Genomic DNA, 23,941 nt, shown 5'->3' on the forward strand with positions numbered 1-23,941 from the left:
TACAGTATTCTAAATGTGCTGTGTCGCGTGTCCTCACTCCAGCCGAAGAACGGCGGCAGGCTCCAGCCCAGCGAGTAGGCCCAGGCCGCCACGAGGATGAGGAGGGCCCGCTTCCGAGACAGCACTCCAATGGATGTGAGAGGCCTCGTGATGACGAAGTAACGGTCGATAGCGATCACCGTCATCGTGATCATGGAGCAGATCCCAAACAGAGCGCCACAGAAAGCATACAGCTCGCAGCCTGCAGGCAACAGAGAGGGATTAGAGTTGCTTTAAACTTCTCTTCTTTCCTGTGACAAATAAACCTCCTTCGCTCAGCGTCTCTCTGAGCGACTCAAACACAGCGCTCTTCTCTCTGAGCTGAAAGTTACTGGTTCACATCGTGGTGGAGAAGAATGGAAAAGAAGCTGCAGATAGAAAATAAAACAATCAGTCATTTTAAGCCCTGAAGCTCAAATTCAGTCACACGTCGGACACGGTGAAGGAAAACACCTGTGAAGAGGCAAGAACATCTTTAGGAAGGCAGAGATTGGTCAAGAGGTTTCTACGCAACAATAAGGCCATAAGACAAACATGTGTGTTACCAGCCTCTGTCGTTTCACTTACATCCAGCAGAAGGCAGTGTACGCGTTTATAGACAGACCCTGAGTGAAGTGGGCCCCCCCCACCTTCGCTACGTTTGTGATGCTAACATTTTCACTGGTGCCGCTAAAGGTTTTTAGGGGTCATCCAAGGTCAACCAGCCCCTTTCCTTACAGTGAAAACATCACAACATTACAAACACTTTTATCATGATCACACTCTTAAAAGCAAAAAAATGTAACAGTTACAATCAACTTTGTATTCTGTCCGAGAAAGAAATACAAAAAAAGAAAAAAGGGGGCGTGGCCTGACTGACAGGTGGCTGTAGCTGCTAGCTGTCTGTTAGCTTCACCTGAACTGGTCCGTGTTTGTGCTGTTGGAGCATTTGTAATGAGATCATCTGTAATATCAGCCATGCAGTTGGTACCTTTCTCTCCAAAGATCCACCTCTTGTGCATGCTGGTGGTGAAGAAGATGGGTGACTGGGTGATGCACATCAGGAGGTCAGTGATGGCCAAATTAATGATGAACATGTTGGGCGGCGTGCGCAGGCTGCGACTCCTGCAAAGACATTTTAAACAGAATTAATTTGTTAATTACAGAAAAACTGCTGAAAAATACTCGAACCTCCCACAAACTGCTAACTTTAACTAAGTGATATTGTTACATTAGTGAAATTCTGTCTTTTACAGAAAATAAAACTGAATTTTGAGCAGATGATCCAAATCTGAACAGTTTGATGTTTTTCAGTAATGACTGAGTCTGTCTGAAGGAGAGCACTCAGGGCTCCTTCAGCTTGAACATGAACGTTTAATCAATGACGCATTCGCCTTAAACCACAGCTGATTGTAGCAGAAGAAGGATCGATGCCCATCCAAGGAACAGGCAGATCGATGCGCACATCGAATTTTTCTTAGGTGGAAAAGCTTCTTAAAGGAACTCCTGAAATCATTGTGCTCATTGTTTCTCTGCAGACATGGAAGAAGAAAAGAGCTGCTCGATAAATGAGCGGCAGCTCGTTCCAGACAGAGGTCCTGATTTCCTACTTATCCCAGCATGAGGAACCTCTGATTAAAGCCTTACGGGCCGTCCTTTCTCTCCGGTGCTTCTGCAGCTGCTCATGCGCTTCATCCTCAAACACTATACCAGCGTTCTTTTTAAAGACCGTTCATTTCCAGCTCCATCCTTTTCCTCTTGGACTCTCTGCTCCTTATCCATCTTATACTTTCCCTCAGACCATCCATTAAGCCTACTTTCTTCTTACTGGGCGACTTCTGTAAGCCTGTGAGCCTGTCTGTAGCCAATGAGCAGATAAAGAAATCCTGGATGAGATGAGTTTGAGTTGAGCCTCTGTTAACAAGTAAAGCTAAATCTGTTTAGTCGTTTCAGGTTCCAAATATTTATTCTGGACTCTCCTGAGGCAGCTTTCCATTACTCAGAGTTCAGAATAATCCTTCTTTATCTGATCCTGGACGGCAGGTCCAAGAGTAGAAGTGAGAGTTTTTAGAAGTGTCGGTCGTGTCTAATATGATTTCATTTGAACAGGAGACGTTTGAGGGCAGAGATGAGAAATTTCAGACTGTGAAACATATAAAAACTGTTTCAGCTTTCATGCTGTGTTGTGCAACTATTATTCTACGGCTAATTAACCCAAATCTGAAGATTACCTGAGATTTAACATGTGACACCCTGTGTTATCATTTGATCAGTGTAGAAGCTTCTTATATATACATTACAATGCACACATGAAGTTACTACAGTTATCACAAAGCAATAAGACTTCACACTGTGCAGCACCGCGGTTACAAATAAATACATGAGTGAGAGTTTTAGTCAAGTTTAGATTAAAATAAAATGAACAGTAACTGTTTTTGGGGCCTAAGGCTGCATTTTCACCTGAAAGCAGCACGGTGATGAGCGTACCTGCTGAAGGCGTAGATGACCAGGAAGTTCCCAATCATGCCCGTGATGCCGATGGTGAGAATCACGGAGCCAATGGTGTAGTGGGCGTGGTCGGGCACATCCACGGTGGGGAATGGGCGTGGCGCCTCGGGCACCATCGCCACCTGCAGGACCGAACGCAGAATGACAAGAGAACGTGACACCTCTGCAAAAGCAATTGCGAAACTTTCAGCTGCTTCCTTCAGGGGGTCACTATCTGAAAAGAAAGAAAAAGACCCTACAATAATACAGAGAAAACCTCAACAACTAGACCACCCCCCTATGAGCAAGCACTTTGGCGACAGTAGGAAGGAAAAACTCCATTTTAACAGGAAGAAACCTCCGGCAGAACCAGGCTCGGGGTCTGCTGGAGCAGCTGGGATTGAGGGGAGGAAGACTGTGACGCGTTGTTAACGTGTGAACAGCAGCTTCTGGAAGCTTTTAAGGTGGAATGCTTCCCTGCATGTCAGTTATTGTAAGAGCTTTGTTTAATGAAATGAAAATGCAGTAAAAAGTACATACGACAGAACCATGACACAGAGATGCAGGGCTGAGATATGATGGTCGTATTTAGAGACAGGCCGTCGTTGTTTAATGTCCCAGTTTTTCTTGTTGGGAGGTCTAAAGCACCTGTGTGAAACAAAAGAGCCTCACAAACACACCCCAAAAACGACGAAGCATTTCCTGTTTCCTGTTCAACTAAAAGTCCTCTTCAGATTGATCTTAAAACACAAATACAGATTTAAACCTGCAGCTGGAGGACTGATCGTTTCTAAAGACTAGAAGAGAACGCGAGGCCAGAAACTCCTTCCTGTCGATGATGTTGTTATTCCACTCGGAGGAAAGCCTTCACGCTCACAGACTTCACTAATCACTAACCGGCGACCTAAATCCTTCCTGACAGGCGGCGTCTTCACAGGTCTGTCCATCGCTGTTTCTAATGAACCTCCTCCGAGCCTCCTCCCTGTCAGGCCTCAGATCAGTGCCAGCAGAAACATCAGGAACAGCTAATCAGAGTTGGAGGTTGGCCCGAGGAGCGACTCGAATTATTGGACTTTTAATAAAGCGGTTTAAAACCCTGATGGACTCTGGCAGGGAGACGGATGCTCCTCGATCATTTCTGCAGGAGAAAACTTAAAGCAGAGCCGAGAATGAACTGAAATCATCTTGGTGTACAAACTGAGCCTTTTCCGCGGAGGGACAGTCTAATGAAACGAATCAAACCTAATCAATCGAATGAAACACCAGAGATCCTGAATCGATGATCTTTGTGTGTCACAGCCTCAGTTTGTGTTTGTGGATGGCAGCGAATCAGAAACCCACACAGAGGCGTTATGAGGACAGTGTGGGGAGGGCTGCAGATGTTGAGTTTTGTGTTTGGACTCTGTTGAGTTATCTTCAGGTTGTTTCAGGACCTGTACGAGCACGTGGTGAAGAACAACCCAAACGTCAGATGTGAGCGTGTCCTGTAACGAATAGAAACACTGAAGATGTCGTGATGTAATATGCGTGCACGTGCAGATGAGCTGTGTGAGGCTCCGTGTCTCTGTTATCGTGTTTCCTGAGAGGTCGGGTTTTTTGGATGTTTGTTTCTTTATCAGAACAGTTTGTTTCCAAAATAAAAGTTCAGCATTAAAGCTGTGTTTGAGACCACTTCCTGCCGCCAGACTGCCATTTAACATGCCGATGAGTACAAAGGTGGAACCTGTGACATCAGCATCTGTGGGTGGGGCTACCACAAGACCGTCATCCGTGATTGACAGATGCAGCAAACAGATTCTGTCTCCGACTGAAACGAGCCACACGTCTGTCAGAAACGTGGAAGAAGAGTCGTTTAGCGGTCGCGTCCACACGCGTCTGATTCTGGAGGACGGGTGGATCCGTGCTGACGTGGCAAAAACCGGCAACATGGTAAACTGCAGCTGATGCGTCACAGCCGGCATCGCTGCGTTCTCCACAGAAATGGGATGAAACGCGACACAAGTCTGCGCTGCAGTGATGAAACATCCACTGTGGGGATAAATGCTGAGTGTGCTGCACACAAAACACTGCAGAGTAAACTCAGCATGATGCATTCAGGTCCTGTGTTTAGCAGAATCACAGGCTTGGATGGGGGACACACACAGCAGTGGTGTGAGCTGTCCACAAACTTCTGGCCCCGAGTATCCAGTGGAATAACTTGGATTATGGATTGTGCAGAACAGAACAACGTATAAATGATTCTTGGCTTGTTTTCAGCCGTGAAGCAGTTTGGACACGGACACACACAGGTCAGCGTTGGCGTGTGTGACGCCGATGGTTCCTGTCTCCTGCCGTGACCCATGAATGCAGTCGCATCCACCATCAGCTGTTCTCAGAGCCCCGCCTTCGATGATGATGGCGTCTGACAGGTTGGGACAGGAAGGGAAACGTTCAGCTCAGGACGGACGGCCTGCCTCACACAGAGACTCGGAAAAATGACAAAACATGACACAAAGCAACGCCTCCATCACTCACCAGCCACTTCATTAGGTACACCTGTTCTGCTGCTCCTTAGCACGCCAGCAGCTCGTTGGACATAATTGAAGAAGAGCTGCTGAAGTTCAAACGGAGCCTCAGGATGATGAAGAAAAGTGAATAAAGGGAGAAATGAGCCGCGGTTGGTCAGAGCAGAAAGGCCAGGCTGCTTCGAGCTGATGGTGAGGCAACGGGAACTCAAATAAGCACTCATTAAAACCAGCATCTGCAGAAAAGCGTCTGTGAACCTTGACGCAGATGGACAGAAGAGCACAGTCCTGTAGCAGGAACAGCAACCTGGACAGCAGAAGATGGAGAAACGTTTCCTGGTCTGTGAGTCAGTTTAAAGCGTGGCTCCATCCTGCCTGTATCAGTGCTCAGCCTGCTGCTGTGGTGAGGGCCACGGCCTGTCTGAGTGTTGCTGCTGACCACGCCCATCCCTTTCTGACCTCACTCAACCATCCTCTGATGTCATAGTTCACTCAGACGGCTCCACCGTCACAGATCTCAGTTTAACAGAGCAGCTTTGAGATGTGGAGGAACAGGAGGGTCTGACCAATGATGTCATGATGATGTCATGTCAACATCATTCAAAACCTCTGAGGGGTGTTTCCTGCAGCTTGCTAAACCTGATCCATGAGGAGCTAAAGCAGCTCTGAAGCACACCGTGTAGCAGCAAGGATCAACCGGTGAGGTGGAACGCAAGAGCAAACGAGCCGGGAAAAGCAGGAAACCTCGACAACGAGGAGAATAAAGGTCAACGAAGAAGACTGACGAGGTCAGGCGTGGAAACCGTCACAGCCTGACTGTTATTTATTTTTACGTCTTCAGAGATTGAATAGAATAGAATAGAATGACCCTTTATTGTCATTGTACATACTGATGATCTGGACAGTTCCGAGCACATGGACGTGAGGGACTAACATTAAAGTTTGTGTCCCGGCTGGTTTTCACCATCAGTACTAGTTAGTTAAACTAGTGCTGGGACATGGTGTAAAATCAGCCGTTGTATGTTGGTACTCTCTAGAGACTCTGTTGTTTCGGTGCTTTGAGTCTCCTTCTGGGAGGTCTGAACACCCGGAGCGCTGCGATTCCTTCGGCGCTCGTGTGGAAGCTCCTCCTCCGGCGACTTCCACTGGGACGTGACATCGTCGTCTTTACCGATCAAAAAATCCGAAGCTGAATCCGTTCCCGCAGAGACAAAAGTAGTGCAGTAAACTGTGGAGGATTACTGAAATGAGAGATAAGGTTAAAATGCAAAGTCACACGGGGACGTTTGAATCTACATGCTGCTGCAGTCTCAGAGTCGTTATTATGAAAATGTTTTCCGTCTCGTCGGCCGTTTCCGTTTCGCCGCGAGGCCACAGATCCTCCCTGCTGATGAACTCCGTGGAGCGGAGCGCGCCCATCACAGAGGATTCAGAGTTTCACCACGACACCCGAGCGAGGATCGCTGCAACAGCAGAAATCCTCCCCTGCACTCACTGAGACGCTGATGCGTGCATCTACTGCTCATCTGCCCACATGTGCAGTCACAGAAGTCTGTTATCAGTGATCATCATTGAAGATGCTGCTTCACCTGTAATCACGTCTAAATTCAGCAGCTCAGCGTGGTTTTCATTAGTACTACTGATCACTGCTGAGAGCAAACATGCTAGCATCTTCATGTTTGGGTCATTTTTCAATAACACTTATATTTACAAAAGCTTATTTCCTGTTACCTCCTCATTCCACTGTATTTGCAGCTAAAGTCAATTATTTAAGTAAAATACACTTGAATTTGAATTACAGAGAAATCATAAATATCACCAAAATATTCAGTCTGATTGTTTCAGTAATAATGAATCACATGCTGTGCTGGAATAAACTCCTGAATATAAAAAACTATCATGACACATGATGCAGTATTTCAGTAATAAGCATTTGTAATAATAACTTTTGTTATTATTCCCACAGGAAACACTAAAGTCAAATAAATGATACGATAATCACTACATTAGGAAACAAAATATTATCAAATATAAGTCATATTTAGATCATATTTGTAGATGTAGATCTAATTGTAGAGACTCCAGTATAATACACATATAAATATATATAGCTGACATGAAGGTGCCCCTAAAACACGTGTGCAGAGTTTTCAGCACACGTGGTCTGAAATGACAGCAGCGATGATGGAGCGCATGAATGAAGGTTAGCCTCCTCTAAGTGCAGGACGATACGAATGAGCGGATCAGTGCGGGCGTACAGCGGCTTAATAATGAAACACAATCAGTGTTTTTAGTCTCGCTGTAATTACAGTCGTGCTCGGATCGCTCTGCGTGGAATTAATGCTTCGCAGCTTCATGCGTGCTCATTATCGTCCCTCGTCTGCTCTGCAGGGACATTTTTCCCGTCCTCAGAGATCTCACGCTGTCTGTTAGAAGTCATCTGAAAGTCGAGGCTCGCGGGCTGAAGTTTGGACAGGAGGAGACTTATCGGTGGGTCAGCTGATCACAGAGCGTCTTTGTTTCTGCTGCTGTAGACTCAAAGAAAGAAAGGAGCTGTTCTTCCTGGATGACAGAGGCTGTAAAAGCTGAGATCAGCTGACCTGAAAGGTTAAAGTTCCTGTCCTTTCTGTTCCCTCTACGTCTTGGGTCAAACATCTCCAGCTGGTTTGGTTTTCTGCACCTCGTGAGTCTGCTGGACGCTTCACAGCAGGCTGAAGGTCCTGCTGCTTCTCTCTGCAGGAGCGCTGTGCTGCTCGTATGACAGAAAACTGCAGGCACTAGATAGAGCGACATCATCTACTGGTGTCTGTTCTCCAGTTTCACGTGTGGGTTTCTTTTAAAGCCAGACGTTATCCCCACTGCAGCCACAGACTGTATGACACACCACAGATACCCGCTAATTAGTGCTCAATAACGTCCTTCCCTGAAACCTGCAGTTCCTCGGGCATCCAGCAGAGGCAGCAGTGAGTCAGCCCCATAGACTCCCGTGTTAAACCTGTATCGCAAAAATAAACACATTTACCACCTGATACACAAACTATTCTAGTGTTTATAGATAATTTAAAGCTTGCATCATTGGGGGCGTGGCCTCTTTGACCGACAGGTTAATGATGGTGGCACAGGCGGCTGTAGCTGCTAGCTTCACCTGAACTGGACCTCCGGACCGTGTTTGTTCTGTTGGAGCATTTTTAATGACATCATCTGTATTAATTAGAATAATTTATCTGGTCTCTGTGTCTGTGTGACGCTTCCACACAGCAAGCAAGCTAACGTTAGCTGATAACTTCACGCTCTCGTCCAAAGGGTGAAAACACCAAAACCAACGAGTGATGTCGCTGTGGTTCATTTTTTATATACAGTCTATGTAGATTAGCTAATGGAAGCCTGCCTCTAGTGTGGTGGTAACTAGAGGAACTGCAGGTTTCAAAGTGAACAGCAGGTGTTTAAATGAATCTGCAAAACTCGCTTCATTCACAGCGTGAACAAACGATAACGACCAAAACAATCTGTGTGGACATAAAGAAGGAAAAATGCAGTGGAGCAAGTGCACAATATAAGAGAGCGTTGCACGTGCTCACTGGCAGCCTTCCACTGCTGCATAATCCCAACACAAAACACACATAAACAAACACACAAATGATGGCGAAATGTTCCATCTGAGCACGCCGTCCACGTCTTATAACAGGATCAGACGAAGTCAGACTGTGAGGAAGAGCAGTGCAGAAAATCCACATCGCAGGCTTCATGTGGCTCGAATCTTCCAGAGAGGAGACGATGATGAGACCACAGCTTTCCTCATTCCGACACATGATTTACCCTGCGGCTAATACACTAATGCGAAAACACCAGTAATACAGTGGACATTTATTCTTCATGCTGCAGATTATCTGAAAGTGGAATCTGATGGTTTGCTTTGGTAAGATGATTAGAGGAAGCTTCCACAGTCCTGTCTGTCATCAAGATCAATAATTACGTTACAGCTGATTTTTTAATGCAACAAAAAAAAATCTTAGTTTGTTCTAAAAACATAAAACACAAATAAATCTATCAAACAGAACCTGAGTCTGCAGAGAAACATCAATAAAATAGCCTAAACGTCTCCCTGGAAGCACATCTGTCTTCACACTGACCGAACTGGAACAGGTTTCAGTGTTTGAACAATGAGACAGAAAAATTCCAAAGAAATATAAAAGTGGAAACTTGAAAATGAGCTGAAAATCAACAACAATCAGAACCGACTTTGTATTTCTGCAGCTGTGTTTCACCACCAGACATGACCCATCTCTCAGATTTTAATCGACAAATATTGGAACAACTGATCAATATGTTTCTGGAAAAAATAATCATTAGCTGCATCGGTGACTTTCACGTAACGAGGTTAAACAGAGCGAGGAAAAAGGCACATGCTTTTAATTTGAAAAAAAGAGATCAGATGGTTCACAGCGCTAGGGCCTCACGCTGGATATTTCTGAGCGCACAAACACACACACACACACACACACACACACGCACACACACACACACACACACGCACGCACGCACGCACCAGAGGTGGGACCAAGTCATTGTTTTGCAAGTCTCAAGTAAGTCTCAAGTCTTTATCCTCAAGTCTCAAGTAATGTCAGGCAAGTCAGAGTCGAGTCTCAAGTCACTGGTGTAAAAGTCCGAGTCAAGTCACAAGTCTGAAATTTTGAATTTCAAGTCCTTTCGAGTCTTTAAAAAAAACGAAAAAAAGCATGTTGCAGTTATGCTAAATGTAAATATTAGACCATGTGATTTTAAAATCTGTGTTTTTCTCAACACATGACAAAATAGTGAACTTAGAAAATATACACAAATTGTGAAATTGCACCTCTTTAAAATGCAGCTCAATTAAACCTAGCTCCAAGAATAATTTTCACCGACAGTTCTGAGATAAGCTGCATGTTATTCTTGGATGCGCTTGTAGGACCGGCTTTAAAATCGCATGACAAAAATATCATACACATTAAAAAAAAACTGCATCACCAACGTAGCCTGGAAAACATTTGCTAGTTAGATGAAGTCAGCTATCTCATCGTAGCATATTTATATGCATATTTATAAGCATACGGTTCTTGGAGTGAGTGCATACACTCATGAAGTTTAGTAACTTCCGGTCACTGCAACAAGCCCAGGTACAGTTTACCGACAGATGGGTGCAGGACCTTGAAATGCACCGTGTCGAACGAAAGACCATCGTACGTATCATAAGTTTACCAGTCTCACAAATCGTCTTCATAAATACACATTCGTTAACCGTTTATTAATAGGACCTTTGAGCTCAACGGTAATTAATTAGTAGTGGAAATAATTTCTGGTAGCATCACAGAAATGTAGCAGTGACAATAATATTGTATGCTGTAATCGTACTGGGCAATTAGTGATACAAAACAACTGTTTTATCCTGTGAATAAAAGTATATGTTTTTGTCAATGTACCATAATAACAGAAGCGAAACGCAATATTGTGTCAGGACAATTCACTATTTATGCACAATAAACAAAGGAGCATAGCGCGACCATTTCTGTTCAGTGCCAGACTTGCTTGTAACCTATATCACCAATTATGTTATGAAAATGACGTATTAACTACTAAAAAACACTGACCTTCGTGTAAATGCTTGGAGCAGACTAACCTGTGAGCTGGAGTGTTCTGGGACGTTATATTTGGTCTTTGAATGGCTGCAATCCAGACCATCCGTCGCCTCTTTGTTACTTCGGAAACATGGCTCGAACAATTTCTCTTCAACGACGTAATCCGATAACAACCGATCTCTTTACCCGTCGGCTTCCCGTGGCTGTCATGCGACCGGCTATTGCAGTTAATAATACAACGGCTTCTTGACATTTTTGTGTTTCTTTTTATCGCTGTATAACTGATTTTAATTGAAAGCCTGCGTGCGCTAGTACCGCTTGCCACGAGTTCCCAGAATCCTTTGCGGTTCTACCCGTGAATGACATCACATTTTCAATCTCTATATAATATGCATGTTAAATTTTATATTTGGGGTGAAATATCAAGTCTTTTCAAGTAAACCGGTTCAAGTCCAATTCAAGTCCCAGGTCATTGGTGTAAAAGTCCAAGTCAAGTCACAAGTCTTAGAACATTTTTTCAAGTCAAGTCTAAAGTCATAAAATTAATGACTCGAGTCTGACTCGAGTCCAAGTCATGTGACTCGAGTCCACACCTCTGGCACGCACGCACGCACACACACACACGCGCGCGCACGCGCACGCACGCACGCACACACACAAATGATGAATAAAAAAACATGAAGTGTGACAGTAATCATTACATTCATCATTAGAACCACAAAGATGCTTGAAAGAGACCCAAAACCACAAGAACACCCAGAACTAAAACAAGCATCTTCATCGTGTCTAAAATCACGACAACAAAAACAACAACAACAAAAACAGCACAGAGAAATGAAATGACTTTAAATAACACAGCTGTGCCCTTTAGTATCTGAGTCTATGGCAGCCTGCACATCAGTCCAGAACGGGTTTACGTCCGTGAGAGTCCTCATTAAGATGCTAAACAAACCTGAGTGTGTGTGTGTGTGTGTGTGTGTGTGTGTGTGTGTGTGTGTGTGTGTGTGTGTGTGTGTGTTCAGGGTCTCTTACACAACAGTCGTTACAGAAGAGATTCCAGTCATGCTGACACAGGAATAATGTTATGAAGCTCTGAGGGGCTCAAACAGGAGGCGAACGTGTCTGTGCTGATTTTAAATAAATTATTATCATAATCATAGACGTACTTCAGATACCTGACCTACTCTCCTCTCCTAGAGCAGCTTTGCATGACTCACAGTTCAGAATAATCCTTCTTTGTCTGATCCTGGGCCTCGGTGCAGAACCTCATTTCACCCTGTCTGAAACAAGCTGTTGTAGCTCCTCCCCCTTTGAGATAACTTCTGATTGGCTGACCCTCATTAACAAAATATTCAAACAGCCGTTCGTGCTGGAAAACCCTCCAATGTGTCTGAATCCAAACAGTCCTGTGAACAAGGGCGGAGCTAAACTTCCTCCACAGCGATATGACTGAAGTTTGAAGACTCACTGACGTTATCTCTGCTGCTGAGGGTGGAGCAACCAGTCACGAGGGTTAGGGGGCAGTTACTGTTTCACACAGGTAGGTTTGGATGGTGAATTAGGCGTTTATCCAGGTTATGTGTTTATCTGAAACATTTGCTAAACAATAAGAATTCAGGAAGAGAACAAATACTGAAAATCAGACAAACTTCAACCATCAGAATATTTATTAAAAGAAAGCCAGAGGTGTGTTTTGGTATGAGAAGCATCGAACATTTCAATTAGTAGAGATGTTGCTTTTTTTTTTCTCACAGCAAATAGACTCTGAAGATAACGGTTCATCGGACGTCTCCTGTTTCCTTGGAGATGGTAGAAGAATTAAACTGTGCACTAGAGATGTCTCAAGACCGGTCTCGGTCTCGACGGACTTTGGTCTTGTCTCGGTCTCGGTCTCCCACTGTGTGAGAGCTGCTCGGCTCTCACACAGTGGCTCAGCTATGCTCCAATCCCTCCATATTGTGGCCAATGACATGCGAGGATATAGGATAATATCATTATGTGAAAAACAGAGAGCATGAGAGCGTGCTGTCCTCTCAGTAAGTGAGTGAGACAGTAGACAGCGGTGAGGAGGGCTGTGCGAGTGCATCGCAAATACACATAAATATGCTCGACACCCGTAAACCTGCAGTTTAAAGACTTTCTTGTCTCGGTCTTGTCTCGACTTTGTCTTGGTCTTGATTCGGCCTGTCTTGGTGCTGTCTTGGTCTTGGTTTAGGCGGTCTTGACTATAAGTCTACTGTGCACACAAAGGATGAAAATATATGACGACAGTGCAGACAGACGTCACACAGAGGCACAGATCCGATGGCAGGCTTCAGCTCCACATGACTTCAGCTTCTGATGGAGCTTTGCAAAACGAACCCTCTGGGCCACAAAAACTCTTCATTTGCTTTGTCTACCTGCCAAACAACATCTAACGTCTGCAGCCACGTTAGTGCTGCTACACCAGCCACAAAGCACACAAGCATCCAGCTTCAGATCCTCTCCGTCCAGCCGCGGAGCTCTCAGAAATCTAAGAAATGAGCTGAGACCTTTTCCTTCAGCTTCAGAGCAGAGCCCAGAAGGAGGATGGTAGTGTTTAATGCCTGGAGAATCGCTTCAAAGGTCCAAGATCAACTCTCTGATCTCGGCTCTGCTGCTGCTTATGCTAATCCGGTTCATTTGGTCCTTCAAAGCTACAAAATCAGACAGAAGAGCCGAAGTCAGGAGGATAAAGAGGCTCGGTGGTCGGTGACGCAGTGTATACTGGTATCTTTATAGGTGCCTTTCAGTTATGGAGCAGCGGCTCCACTCTGAGACCCTCCGCTTTTGCAGAAGCATGGTAACTGCAGCCAGAAAGTGAAACCAACTAGGCTGTTTGATCGAAACTTAAAGTGTGGTGTGACGTCGAGAAGTACATAAATAACCTGGCTTCCTTTTATTTGCTTGAGACCTTGTGTGTTCATGTGTTCAGGTCTCCATATTCCGGGACATGTAAAATTAAAGATGATTTTTTAAGTAAAAGACCACTTTGAGCCGTGTCTTTTTTGGCCGTAAAGAATATAAAAGAACGGGATTTAATACTCCACAGGTAAGGAACCACTTCCTCACCTGGATTTTGATTATGACACCAAGATCCTCTGGCATGTGAGACGTAAGACTTTCAGCCAGAAGAGAAGAGCTTTAAAACTGAGCTTTGAGCATATCTCATGACCTCTGTGGTTTCAAAGGAAACCGTCTCAACTAGCCGCATCCTTAAATGTACTCGTGATTTTATACAAATGTCTGATTTTCACTTTAATCGTTTGCTTCTCAGAGCTCAGAAATGTGATGCTCTGTGGGAGACGACGTTCAAACCATGGACATTAAAGAGTCTGATTTCATTGATAATTAATGAGTCAGTGACACCAGCAAATATTTACATGAAGTTTAAAACAAAGTGAAAGTCGGGGCTGCGTGGAAGGAGAATGATCCTCGAAAACATTTCCAGACTCCTCTCCTAAAATCGATGACTCACTCGGTGGAACTTGGGCTGGTTTGTGGGTAATCGAGGAAAATAGGACACTGACGTGTTTTGAGGGTCAGTACCTCGCGCCTCAGGAGGTTAATCCCCGGGAGGATCAGCAGATAACCCTGTGATGGTGAACGGCAGATTAGACGCACACTATGTTGCATTTTCAGCTCTTTGTGGATTGATTTCCACGGAAAGGATTTTCCTCGAAGAACTAAAAAAATTGACGTTAACCTTGTTTACTCATCAATCACCATCAGCTTAGAAATGCACCAATCACCGAGCTCAGCAGACTCGGACCAAGCCGGCACAGATTCAGCTCTGCTTATTTCTGATCAGCTGCACCGGCAGCAGCAGCAGTAGCACCGACCTTTGACCTTTGCTTGGTTGCTCTAAGCCGTGCTCTGACTCACACGTGGCCCGAAGCGCCCCCTTAAATATCACCAAAGGTTATCAGCCAGCAATGTGTCTGCACGCTGGTCCCAAATGAAAACACAAGACAGAGGAGCAGCTTGAGGCGCTGGCGTGCGCCTCCCGCCGTAACGCCTGCAGGGCTCCGCCCCCAATCAGAGCCTTCAGGTGAAGTCTGGGGTCCAGCATCTGTCTGCAGCTGTGACTGAAAACAAGGCTGACTCTCGTCCAGATGTTTTTACCTCATAATAAAACGACATCGTGGCAACAAAACGCTGAACTTACAGCACTGTGTGGCCATTTTCTATCTACAGTCTGTGTTTATAACAACATTGTTTCTGGGAGATGCTGCTGTGTGATAAAACCGTTAAAGATCACATGTAAATGTCATCAAAATGCCAAATTGCAAACAAGAGCAGTGTGAACGTGTCACATTAACCTACATTTGTGTGCCTGCTGGTCACGGGAAGTGCTTCCAGCCTCCTGCGCGCGTCAGCTGACCTCCTGCAGCGCCGTTGTTTATAAATGCGGGGCTCTCACAGAACCGTTTACTGGACTGAGGTTTCCTGCAGTGATACAGACTTCCTCGAACATCACGCCCAGACTCAACCAATGACAGCCAGAGCAGGAAGGACAAAATGTTCTGACTTTAAAAACAAGTGTCGTCTAAATGCCGCCATCCCAAGTCACTGAACACAGACTGTTAGCAGGCGAGGCACAGATTCGATCTACACGAGCGTGCCCCAGCACGCCCCCCAGCGCTCCCCCGACGGCTCATACTGGCCCAAAGCAACCATGTAAACTTTATGGAGGGCCAAAAAGGGTAAACTAACTAAAGGCTTCACAGCTGCAGGAGTGTTAACTCTCCTCTGAAGGCTTCGGGTTGGAATCTGCCCCTGACGGTCGGCGTCCTGCCACCAGAGGTTGGAGACTGTAAACCACAGCAGCACAACTCCAAGCACCTCTTGCAAAGGACACAATACCAAAGTACCCCTGCACGGTACAGTGAGGTGCTGTACTGAGTGTGTAGTGTAGTGTGGACCGTGACACAGTCCACTATGATCACACTTTCACTTTTAGTGGTTCATGGGTACAGTGAAGGAGAGGTGACAGAGGAGCATGCTGGGATAGGAGGAGGTGGAGGCAGGTGATCTGCTGTGGAGAGCTCTCAGGTTCAGGTGATTCATGTCCAGCCAGGAAGAAAACCTGGAGCAGAGGGGGGAAGGAAAAGGACGAGAGAAGGCCAGAGTCAGCTGCTGGAAACCCACCACTATGATTAGGTCCCATGACACTGACTATGCACTGAAGCAGAGAAAAACCGCCTCCACCTCCCGTCACCCAGCTGGTCTGAAGCAACTGAACCGCTGCGAGGGAAGACAGCATGTGAACCACAACCTGCAGTAAACACCAACCTGCCAGCAGAACATCAGAAAGAAGAACGCCGACTCCGCCACTGACAACAGCAGCTCTGAGAGCGCCACACCTCACATCAGCCTGAAATCAGTGTGTGGACACACAGCAGCCTCACACGCTGTTCTCAGCACGCCACCAATCACCTGAGCCACCCGCAGCGTGTTCCGCAGCCTCAGTGTGTGTGTGTGTGTCAGCATGTGTTTAACTTCAGTTTAACTAGAAAGCATGCTGGGCTCACAGCTGTACAGATGTGCTTTGCTAAGCGCTGTTGGGTTCATACAGACACACAGAGCCTGCAGTAAACCTGGATGCACTCAGACCGCCGCTCTCTGATTTCTGCTGCTGTCACTCTGAATTAACGTCACTTTTCCCGATCAATAATTTAATTAATACTTTAATGAGCTCATGATATGAGGCTGATCAGTTAGTTGTCAGATTAATGATCAGCTGCACTTTAAAGCCCCGAGGACACCGACGAAGCGAACCTCAAACTATGAATGTGAGATTTGAGTTTTCAGCACTAGATTTAAACCGCAGGTACCGGTACCGACTCTGTCTGACTCACTGCTCGGTTTGTCACACTTCACAGAATTTTCTTTGTGTTTAAACAAAGCTCTCCGCTCTCCCGCGCCGCAAGCGCCGTGCGTAAAACCACCGAAGAACCGCCGAGTGGATCAAAACGCGCTCTGGCAGGTGGAAGCTGCTCAGGTGTGTTTGGATCCTGCGATCAGAGGAATCAAAGAAATCAGAGGATTTAGAGGGAGACTTACGGTCGTAGCGGCCGCAGCCGGCAGTTGGAGCTCCTTGAGCTGGAGCGCGTCAACGGCCGAGTCGTTGGAGCTCCACGCGGAGGATCCTGACAGCTCCAGGGTGTCCGGGTGGCGCGCGGCCGTACAGTTCGCCTCACGGTCGCTGCAGGAGATGATGCTCTGCCGCGCCGAGCGCATGCTCTGAACTGCTCTCTGCTCCGCTCGCGGACTGCAAGCACAAGGGGAGAGAGGGGAGGGGGGGGGGGGGGGGGTTAGTTCATGGAGGTCTGACTGCAGGTGTGACAGGTGGGAGAGAGAGGAGCCACAAACAGCAACACGTGATCAGCATTATACGGTTTCGTTTTATTCTCTCTGTGAGAAAAAAGCCGCAGTTCCTCTAACATCCGCCAGAGGCAGCAGTGAGTCTGGGCTCAGAGATCACGCCTACTTCCTAACACCTGGATTCCATCACTCACCTGTTTACACTAGCTGTGCCGCCAAAACGTCGGCTGCATCCTTCGGAGGACGCATTTGTAGGCCAATTACGTCACAGCCAGGCGACGAAGGCTGTCCCAATTTGTCGACTCCTTCAAATGCATCCTTCATTTCCCCGGATTTGAAGGATGGGTCGGTGTGTCCTTCGTGGCCCACCATGTCCCAGAATTCATAGCGCGGCCGAGCCGGTTTCAGCTTCCAACAATGGTGGCCGCTGCTTAGTTTTAATATTACTCTTATTATTCTTTCTAGGTCACAAAATAAACTTTTAACATATTTCCAGGCGAGAATGTAGCTGTGTAAACTTCAAATATCTGCTTGGTTTATCAAGACATCACATATTTGCAAAAGGGCTTTGACGTTTTCGGTGACGTCTGTTACCCACCAGCTCGATAGCTGACCCGGGGGTTCAATGGTCACTAGAGCCCGTGAGAGCAGCGGACTCCCGGCTTCATCGTTTTCAGACCCCCGCTGTCTGTCGCTACTCGGCTTAAACATGATATATAAGTCACTCGGATAACTTAAAAATGTTGTTGTTTGGCTTTTTTCAGTGTTTTATTTGTTCTGGAGTAAATCGGTTTGGCTGAGATCAAAATTATTAGATTATTAGATTAAATAAAACTTTATTAATCCATCGGGTGGGTTCCTCCGGGATTTTCACACAGCTGAATAAATGTCAAACAGAAAACTGATTAAACAGAAGTGTGAGACGGTCAAGAGTTTACTCCAGTGTCCTGTTATATTTTAGATAGCAAGGAGCAGACGGCCGAGTTTATTAAACTCCACCGAGACAGCGCTGACGCAGATCTGAAGGCCAGACCGTCACATTTCATAACCTCACACTTCCAGCCTTCTCGGTCTTCGAAGAAACCCGGCCCACGTAGACCGCAAAGGCCGGGTCCTCCAAAGGGACACAGCTACTGTGTTCATGTTTTAAATATTAGGGGCGTGGCCTCTCTCTGCTAGCTCGAGCTGTTTAAGGAGAGTTTGCACTCAATGTCATTTACTCATTATATTATATACTATATTATATACTCATTATATACTCATTATATTGTATATTGTATAGCTTTCTTGTTATATGTAAAATTGTATTGTATTTATTTATTTAAATTTTTACTTTTTAATTATTTTACTTGCATTTTTAATCACTCTTATATTTAAATGTTCATTTGCTATTTTATCTAGGGATTGAGAGTAACGTAGTTTCTATTCTCTGTATGTCCTGTACATGTGGCAGAATTGACAATAAAGCTGACTTTGACTTTGAGAGCATGGCTGCTCTGTTTTTAGGGTTCAGTGTGCAGACCTGAGGAGCCGGGATCAAACCACGGACCTGCTGCTGTCGCTGCTCAGCCACAAGTTTCCAAGTCTGATCTTCAGTTTTCATCAGAATGAGGTTTGTGATGATGTCGGTGGACTTTTGATCCGTTCGTCAGTTATATCAGAATAAAATGACGCGTTAACAACTGACAGAAAACAGACAGTCTGGTTCTGCGCCCGCGGACAGGACGCCATGCAGGACGATGCTGCTGCACACCAACAAAGACATCTGGACCTTCGTTACTTATATTCGGTCACTGTGGGAAACACAGAGGTCCAAAGATAATGTGCAGTCTGTAGGTCTGTAAAACCCCAGCCTTCGCTCCTGTGTTACTGGTGTCACTGGTGTCACTGGTGTCAGTATATCCAGTGTATGTGAAACACGGCGTCACACTCTGGGCTGTCAGCTTTAATGTCCACGTTGTTCAACACTGACACCAACACATCACAGTGAGCATGTCTGACGATGGGAAGCTTGGCAGTCGTATAGCAACAGTAACCAAGGTGATAAGGACGCGTGGAGAAAAACATTTGAAATGAAATGTAATGCATATTCAAAGAAACGGTCTGAGAGGTGAAAGGCTTTCTTCCTCTGGAGCAGCACATTAGTGTTAATCAGAGGCTGGACTCTAACCTCAGACCGTGAAGAGAAGAATGAAAAGAAACTGTGTGGGAGGCGAAAGTCAACCTGAGAGCGTCTGACCTCACACAGACCGCCAAAGCAGCTCCAACACAGCTTACTGGAAACATTTAAAGGTTTTATCTTCCTCCAAACTCATCACACCTTTAAAGGCTCTGCAGACTTTCACATTACTCGTTTTTCGTGCACAGACACTTCGAAGCTAAATGTCAGCAAAACCTGAACAATTCATTATATTTGAATTATTTTTACAAAGCACCTAAAACTCAGTTTCCAGCTGTTTTCAACTGTTCATTCAAATGTTGCATTTGAGTGAGTTAAACCTATAAAAACATCCTTCCTGTAATTATTCAGTGTTTTATGGACGTTTGTCAAATGCATCTCTCATCAAGTCATCCTGAGCCACAAACATCCTGTCACAACGTAGAAGCTACGGTCAGTTTCTGGTTAAGTGGCTTTTACAATCCTTTATTCTAAAAGTGTCACTGACATTAACAACGTCTGCTTTGAGACTGAGCTGGCCAATAATGTATCAGAACAGTATATATGGCAACAAATGTAAGATAATGGTTCTATAGATGGTTTTATAATGTAGGTGCGATAACACAAGATACTCACAGGAAGGTAATGTCTTTGATTTCTCTATAACCTGTTTGTAAATCACTACAGTCTTTCAATACAAACAAAGATAAAACAGCTAAAACAATTAGAAACATCAGAAATGACCTTTTGCAACATGGAAACAAATCTGTCCTCGTTCCCGTGTTCAGTGTTAACCTCACAGCAGGATCAGGTGGACGAGAACGTCAGCTGGACGAACTTAACAGTGATCATTGAATCACTTCAGTTTTCTCTGCTTTTGTTTCTGACAGTGTCAAACAAAGATGCACAAAGCCAGCACACAAGTGCCAAACAAGCAGAAAAATGTCCATGTGCGCTGTGAACATGCAGAACACCTGAGACTGACCTCTCTGTACCTGGAAGCACGAAGAAGCTGGACGAGCTGAGCTCTAAGCTTCGAACGCCCAGAGCCGAGAGGAGATCTTCTGCTTCAGCGTCCACGCACTTCCACGTTTCTCCAGGCAGCTGCCAACACAGAAAGCTCCACAGACGTTCAGATCGTGTCAGGGAGACGCTCAGAACCAGCTGACGATCTGCAGACGAGGCTGATCGCAGGTACTCGTACTTATAACGAGGGAGGAATGCCTCCCCCGCGGGGGGAAATGTGGGCCTTCAGGTCAGCGCTCTGATGAAAAGTCATTACGCTGATTATCTGCTGGCCTGCTGCAGCTTAGCGAGGACTGGAGACACAATGAGAGGACAGCAGAGGTCAGGCTGGTTTCATCAGAGTGGAGAGATTTCCTGTCACCGTCAGATTTTACTCTTATTTTCTTCTGTCTTTCTGTTTACTCATTTGTGTTTTATCCACTTCCTGTCAAACTTCCTTTTCCATTTGTCTGGTCATGGTTTTACTTCCTGCTTCTGAGCGTCTCCTTTTCTGTGGATGTCCTCGTCAGGTTCACCTGTGTCTGAGCCCAGGCTGCAGCTTGTTCTTCCTTCTTGTTGTATTTTTGTCTGAATATTACTCTGTCTCCGTTCTCTGGAAGCAGACGGCGCTTAAATCCATCCAAAGGAACGGTTCAGGTGTCTTTTTTCAATCTAAAGATGAAAGTGGAGTGTCTGTGGATAACAGCTGGTTTGGTCCATTTTCACATAGTAATGGAAGCATAAAGACTCAGGCTCGGTCGTGCAGGAACGATCAGTTGCTGCTTCCTGCTCAGTATTGGAGGTGAAGCTTCCCCCTGTCCTGTTTCCGGTGTCCTCCGCCTGCAGGGTTAAATAAGACGGCGTGTCTTATTTAACCCTGCAGGACACGAACCTTCTCCAGCTCTCCTCACATTATTGTTTTTTCCTGTATGTAGATGAAACTGAACGTAATTACAGCTCTCAGTTGTGTTATAAAGTGTTAGCAAGTTTTCACAAGACATCCAACGCGTGGCAGAATAAACGGTTGTTCTCAGTCAGCTGTTTCTAAAATTTGAAGCACGTGCAAACAGAGTCAGGAGGAGTGTTAGTGAGAAATCAGCTGATCACTTCCTGTGTCACTTCCTGCTCCGTGCGCTCTGTGAAACAACTAAAACACTGTCATGGTCCCCGTCCTCTCCGGCTGGCTCGTGATGGCTAAAGGTTTTCTTTATGTTTCTCTCTCCTCCTTTCTCCTCTCTCCCTGGGCGGAGCTGGTTATCGTCTCTGGAACGCTGACCCTCCCGTGTTCGTGCTCTCAGCTGTCTTCGCCTGTTAGACTAACCTGTGTTCTGTGCATAGAGTTTCCCGGACCTGTTGACGGACCCTTCCCTGTGATTCCTGTGTGTGGCTGCGTGAATGGAGATCAGGACGAGAGTGGCTAAAGAGGAGAGTGTGTGGATTACCTCTTCCCCCCGGACCCCTTCTCTCTGTACACATATACTGCACTGTGGTTCACCCTTTTGTAAATAAACTGTAACCTTTGACCCTGATGGCTGGCTTTAAATCCCAGTGTTTCCTGTTTTTTCTATTTGTGTCTAACATTTAAAGTTTTGTTCTGAGTGGTGGTCTCAGCTGTTGCTGATATTGTTTCCCTTTATGTTTCCTGCCTCACTGCTGAACATGAACCTGGTCCCTGGTTTCCTACGACAGTTTTCTCTGCAGTCTGTTTATATTTCAGGTATCTTCGGGCTTTTGCATTATTGAGTTTTCTTGTGTGATCCCTGCCTGTGCCTGTCCCACCTCTGTCTGTTACCTGTCTCGTCTCCACGTTTATTCACTTGTTCGTCCGCCTCGGTTTGGTTCGTTCACCTCACACAGGTATTGAACTTTTCCTTTGGTCGTTGTCGTGTTGTTGCCGTATCCTCCTCACGCCGTGTTCTCTGTGTCTTTTGCGTCCTGCTTCAAACTTCTGGCTGTGCCTTTGTTTTGCATCGCCTTCTGAGTTTGTGTTGTCCAACAATAATCCGTCTCCAGAGTCCTGCACTTCCAACTTCCTGCTTCCACGCAGCCACAGATTTTGTAAATGGTTGCATCAAAACCTGTTAAAAGGGAGTTTTGTCCAATATTAAATTTAGTTTAATGATCTGAACATGTAAGTGTGACAAATATGCAAAACACTAGAAAACCAGGAAGAGGGCAGAGGTTCACAGCTGGAACCGCTGGCAGCAGCCGCGAGGTTTGGCTGTGAATGAGCGCTGACTGCTTCCTCAGTGAGGTCAGCGAAGACGTGAGCGACTGTTGGAGGTTCTTGAAAGGACGGCACGTGCTGCAGGATGAACTGCGGAAAGGAGCAGATGTTTCTCAGCCGGAGCTTCGATACGTCGCCTGAAGACAAGTTTCACACCTCAAACTAACAAACATGAGTGCAGGATGTTGGTGTTTAAGACCAAGCGGCACATTAGAGCACATTTCTGGCCCAAAGAACACAAAAGTGCAAGACAGATGACAGCACATGAGTTCAGGGTCATGACCTCGTCCTTACTTTCACTTTGACTGGCACTGAGTTACAATCAAGAACCGAAAGAGAAGGCGTCAAATCACAGCACGATTATTAAAAAACACAAAGACACAAAGTGGGGCTAAATGATGACAAATCTCACAAACCACAGGGACACTAAATGGCTAAAAGAAAAGCACAGTGTGTGGTGGGAGTGAAGATGACTGCAAAGCAATGAGAAATGACTCAAGCAGAAAGCTTTTTAAAAAGGTGCAAAATATCCACCAAGTGATGCTTAATGCCTACAGAGGGGCTCAAAATGACTAAAAAGGTTTCTTTATGAGTACAAAGGGATGGACAACAACATCAAAGAGGTGCAGAAGGATTAGAAAAGGGCTGCAAAGAGACTTAAAATGACAAAAAGGATGCAGCATGACTCTATAGGAGTGTGAAATTCCTGCACAAGGATGCAAAACCACCCTGAAGTGCAGATAGATGAGCACAAAGATATAATGAACTATTACAAAGGAACAGAACGACTTCAAAGGGATGCAATGTGCGACATACGGCTGTGAAACGTCTATAAAAGGACAGAAAATGACCTCAGACAGCATCAGCTCACAGTAACGTACATTACTGTGAAATGTACAGTTCCACTACTGTCCAGCAGAGGCAGCGGTGAGTCAGTCCCATGTGTACAGACACCGTTTGGTCTCCGTAGATAATTTCCTCCTTCATAAGAACTGTGAGTATGAGCTGATGTAAAGGTTTACATCAGCTCATACTCAGCACATTTACAGTCATAAAGACATTTACCTTCTGATTTTCAGCGCTGTAGTTAATTAATTTCTGACTGAAACTGAAACAAGTGTAAAAACTGCACTTTAACCCTGTGGAGTTTCTCCTGAAGCAGGCCCTGCTGAGATTCAAACACAGCCTCTGCTGTTTAACCAGCCGCAGCACTGCAGCTGAAGCAGCTCCACCCGTCCAGGGTGATGGAGCAGCTGGTGGTGTTTGCACCTTTGAAGAGCAGCTTTGCATTGAATAAGAAGACTTCTAATGATGGGCTGCTGGCTCAGCTCACCAGGTCAGGTAGCCTGTGCTGTATGCTGTGAGGCTGCTGTAGAGGTCAGATGATGTCGACGGGTGTTTGATCTGCTGGCCTTTCTTCCCAGTTCCCACCGTTTCCCCCTCTTGCCTCCCCCTGTCTCGTCTTCCTTTGCAGCTCCGAGCGCACTCTGTTGGCGTTGCACTTTTTAGTTTCTTCCCCAGAAACAGCAGCAGCACATGCAGCGCTGTCAGGCCAGCAACGTGGACTCTTCAGTGTTTACGT

General features: G+C 45.7%; 1 protein-coding gene and 1 long non-coding RNA gene across 6 annotated transcripts in view; one reads left to right on the top strand and one right to left on the bottom strand.

The window, feature by feature from the left end:
- Window positions 1–20,119, top strand: part of LOC309720587 — a 30,271-nt gene extending 10,152 nt beyond the window's left edge. Inside the window, exons 2-3 of the long non-coding RNA XR_014280534.1 lie at window positions 18,476–18,581; window positions 20,018–20,119. This is a non-coding gene — a long non-coding RNA (uncharacterized lncRNA). The remainder of the gene's footprint in view (window positions 1–18,475; window positions 18,582–20,017) is intronic.
- The window catches only part of opn4a (opsin 4a (melanopsin)), a 29,474-nt gene extending 9,267 nt beyond the window's left edge, over window positions 1–20,207 (bottom strand). The window contains exons 1-5 of one of the 5 annotated variants that reach the window (XM_082557634.1): window positions 20,123–20,207; window positions 16,709–16,916; window positions 2,506–2,648; window positions 1,010–1,143; window positions 38–241 (exon numbers count right to left, since the gene is read on the bottom strand). In XM_082557634.1, the coding sequence (XP_082413760.1) occupies window positions 38–241; window positions 1,010–1,143; window positions 2,506–2,648; window positions 16,709–16,885 (658 nt within the window). In that variant the 5' untranslated portion in view covers window positions 16,886–16,916; window positions 20,123–20,207. Of the gene's footprint in view, window positions 1–37; window positions 242–1,009; window positions 1,144–2,505; window positions 2,649–11,790; window positions 11,978–16,708; window positions 16,917–20,112 lie in introns of those variants that run through there. The other 4 variants (XM_082557633.1, XM_082557637.1, XM_082557635.1 and 1 more) reach the window with 4 other exon arrangements.
- Between the last annotated feature and the right edge of the window lie 3,734 nt (window positions 20,208–23,941).

Source organism: Aulonocara stuartgranti, assembly GCF_965226115.1.
Source record: "Aulonocara stuartgranti genome assembly, chromosome: 13".
NCBI classification, from domain to species: domain Eukaryota; kingdom Metazoa; phylum Chordata; class Actinopteri; order Cichliformes; family Cichlidae; genus Aulonocara; species Aulonocara stuartgranti.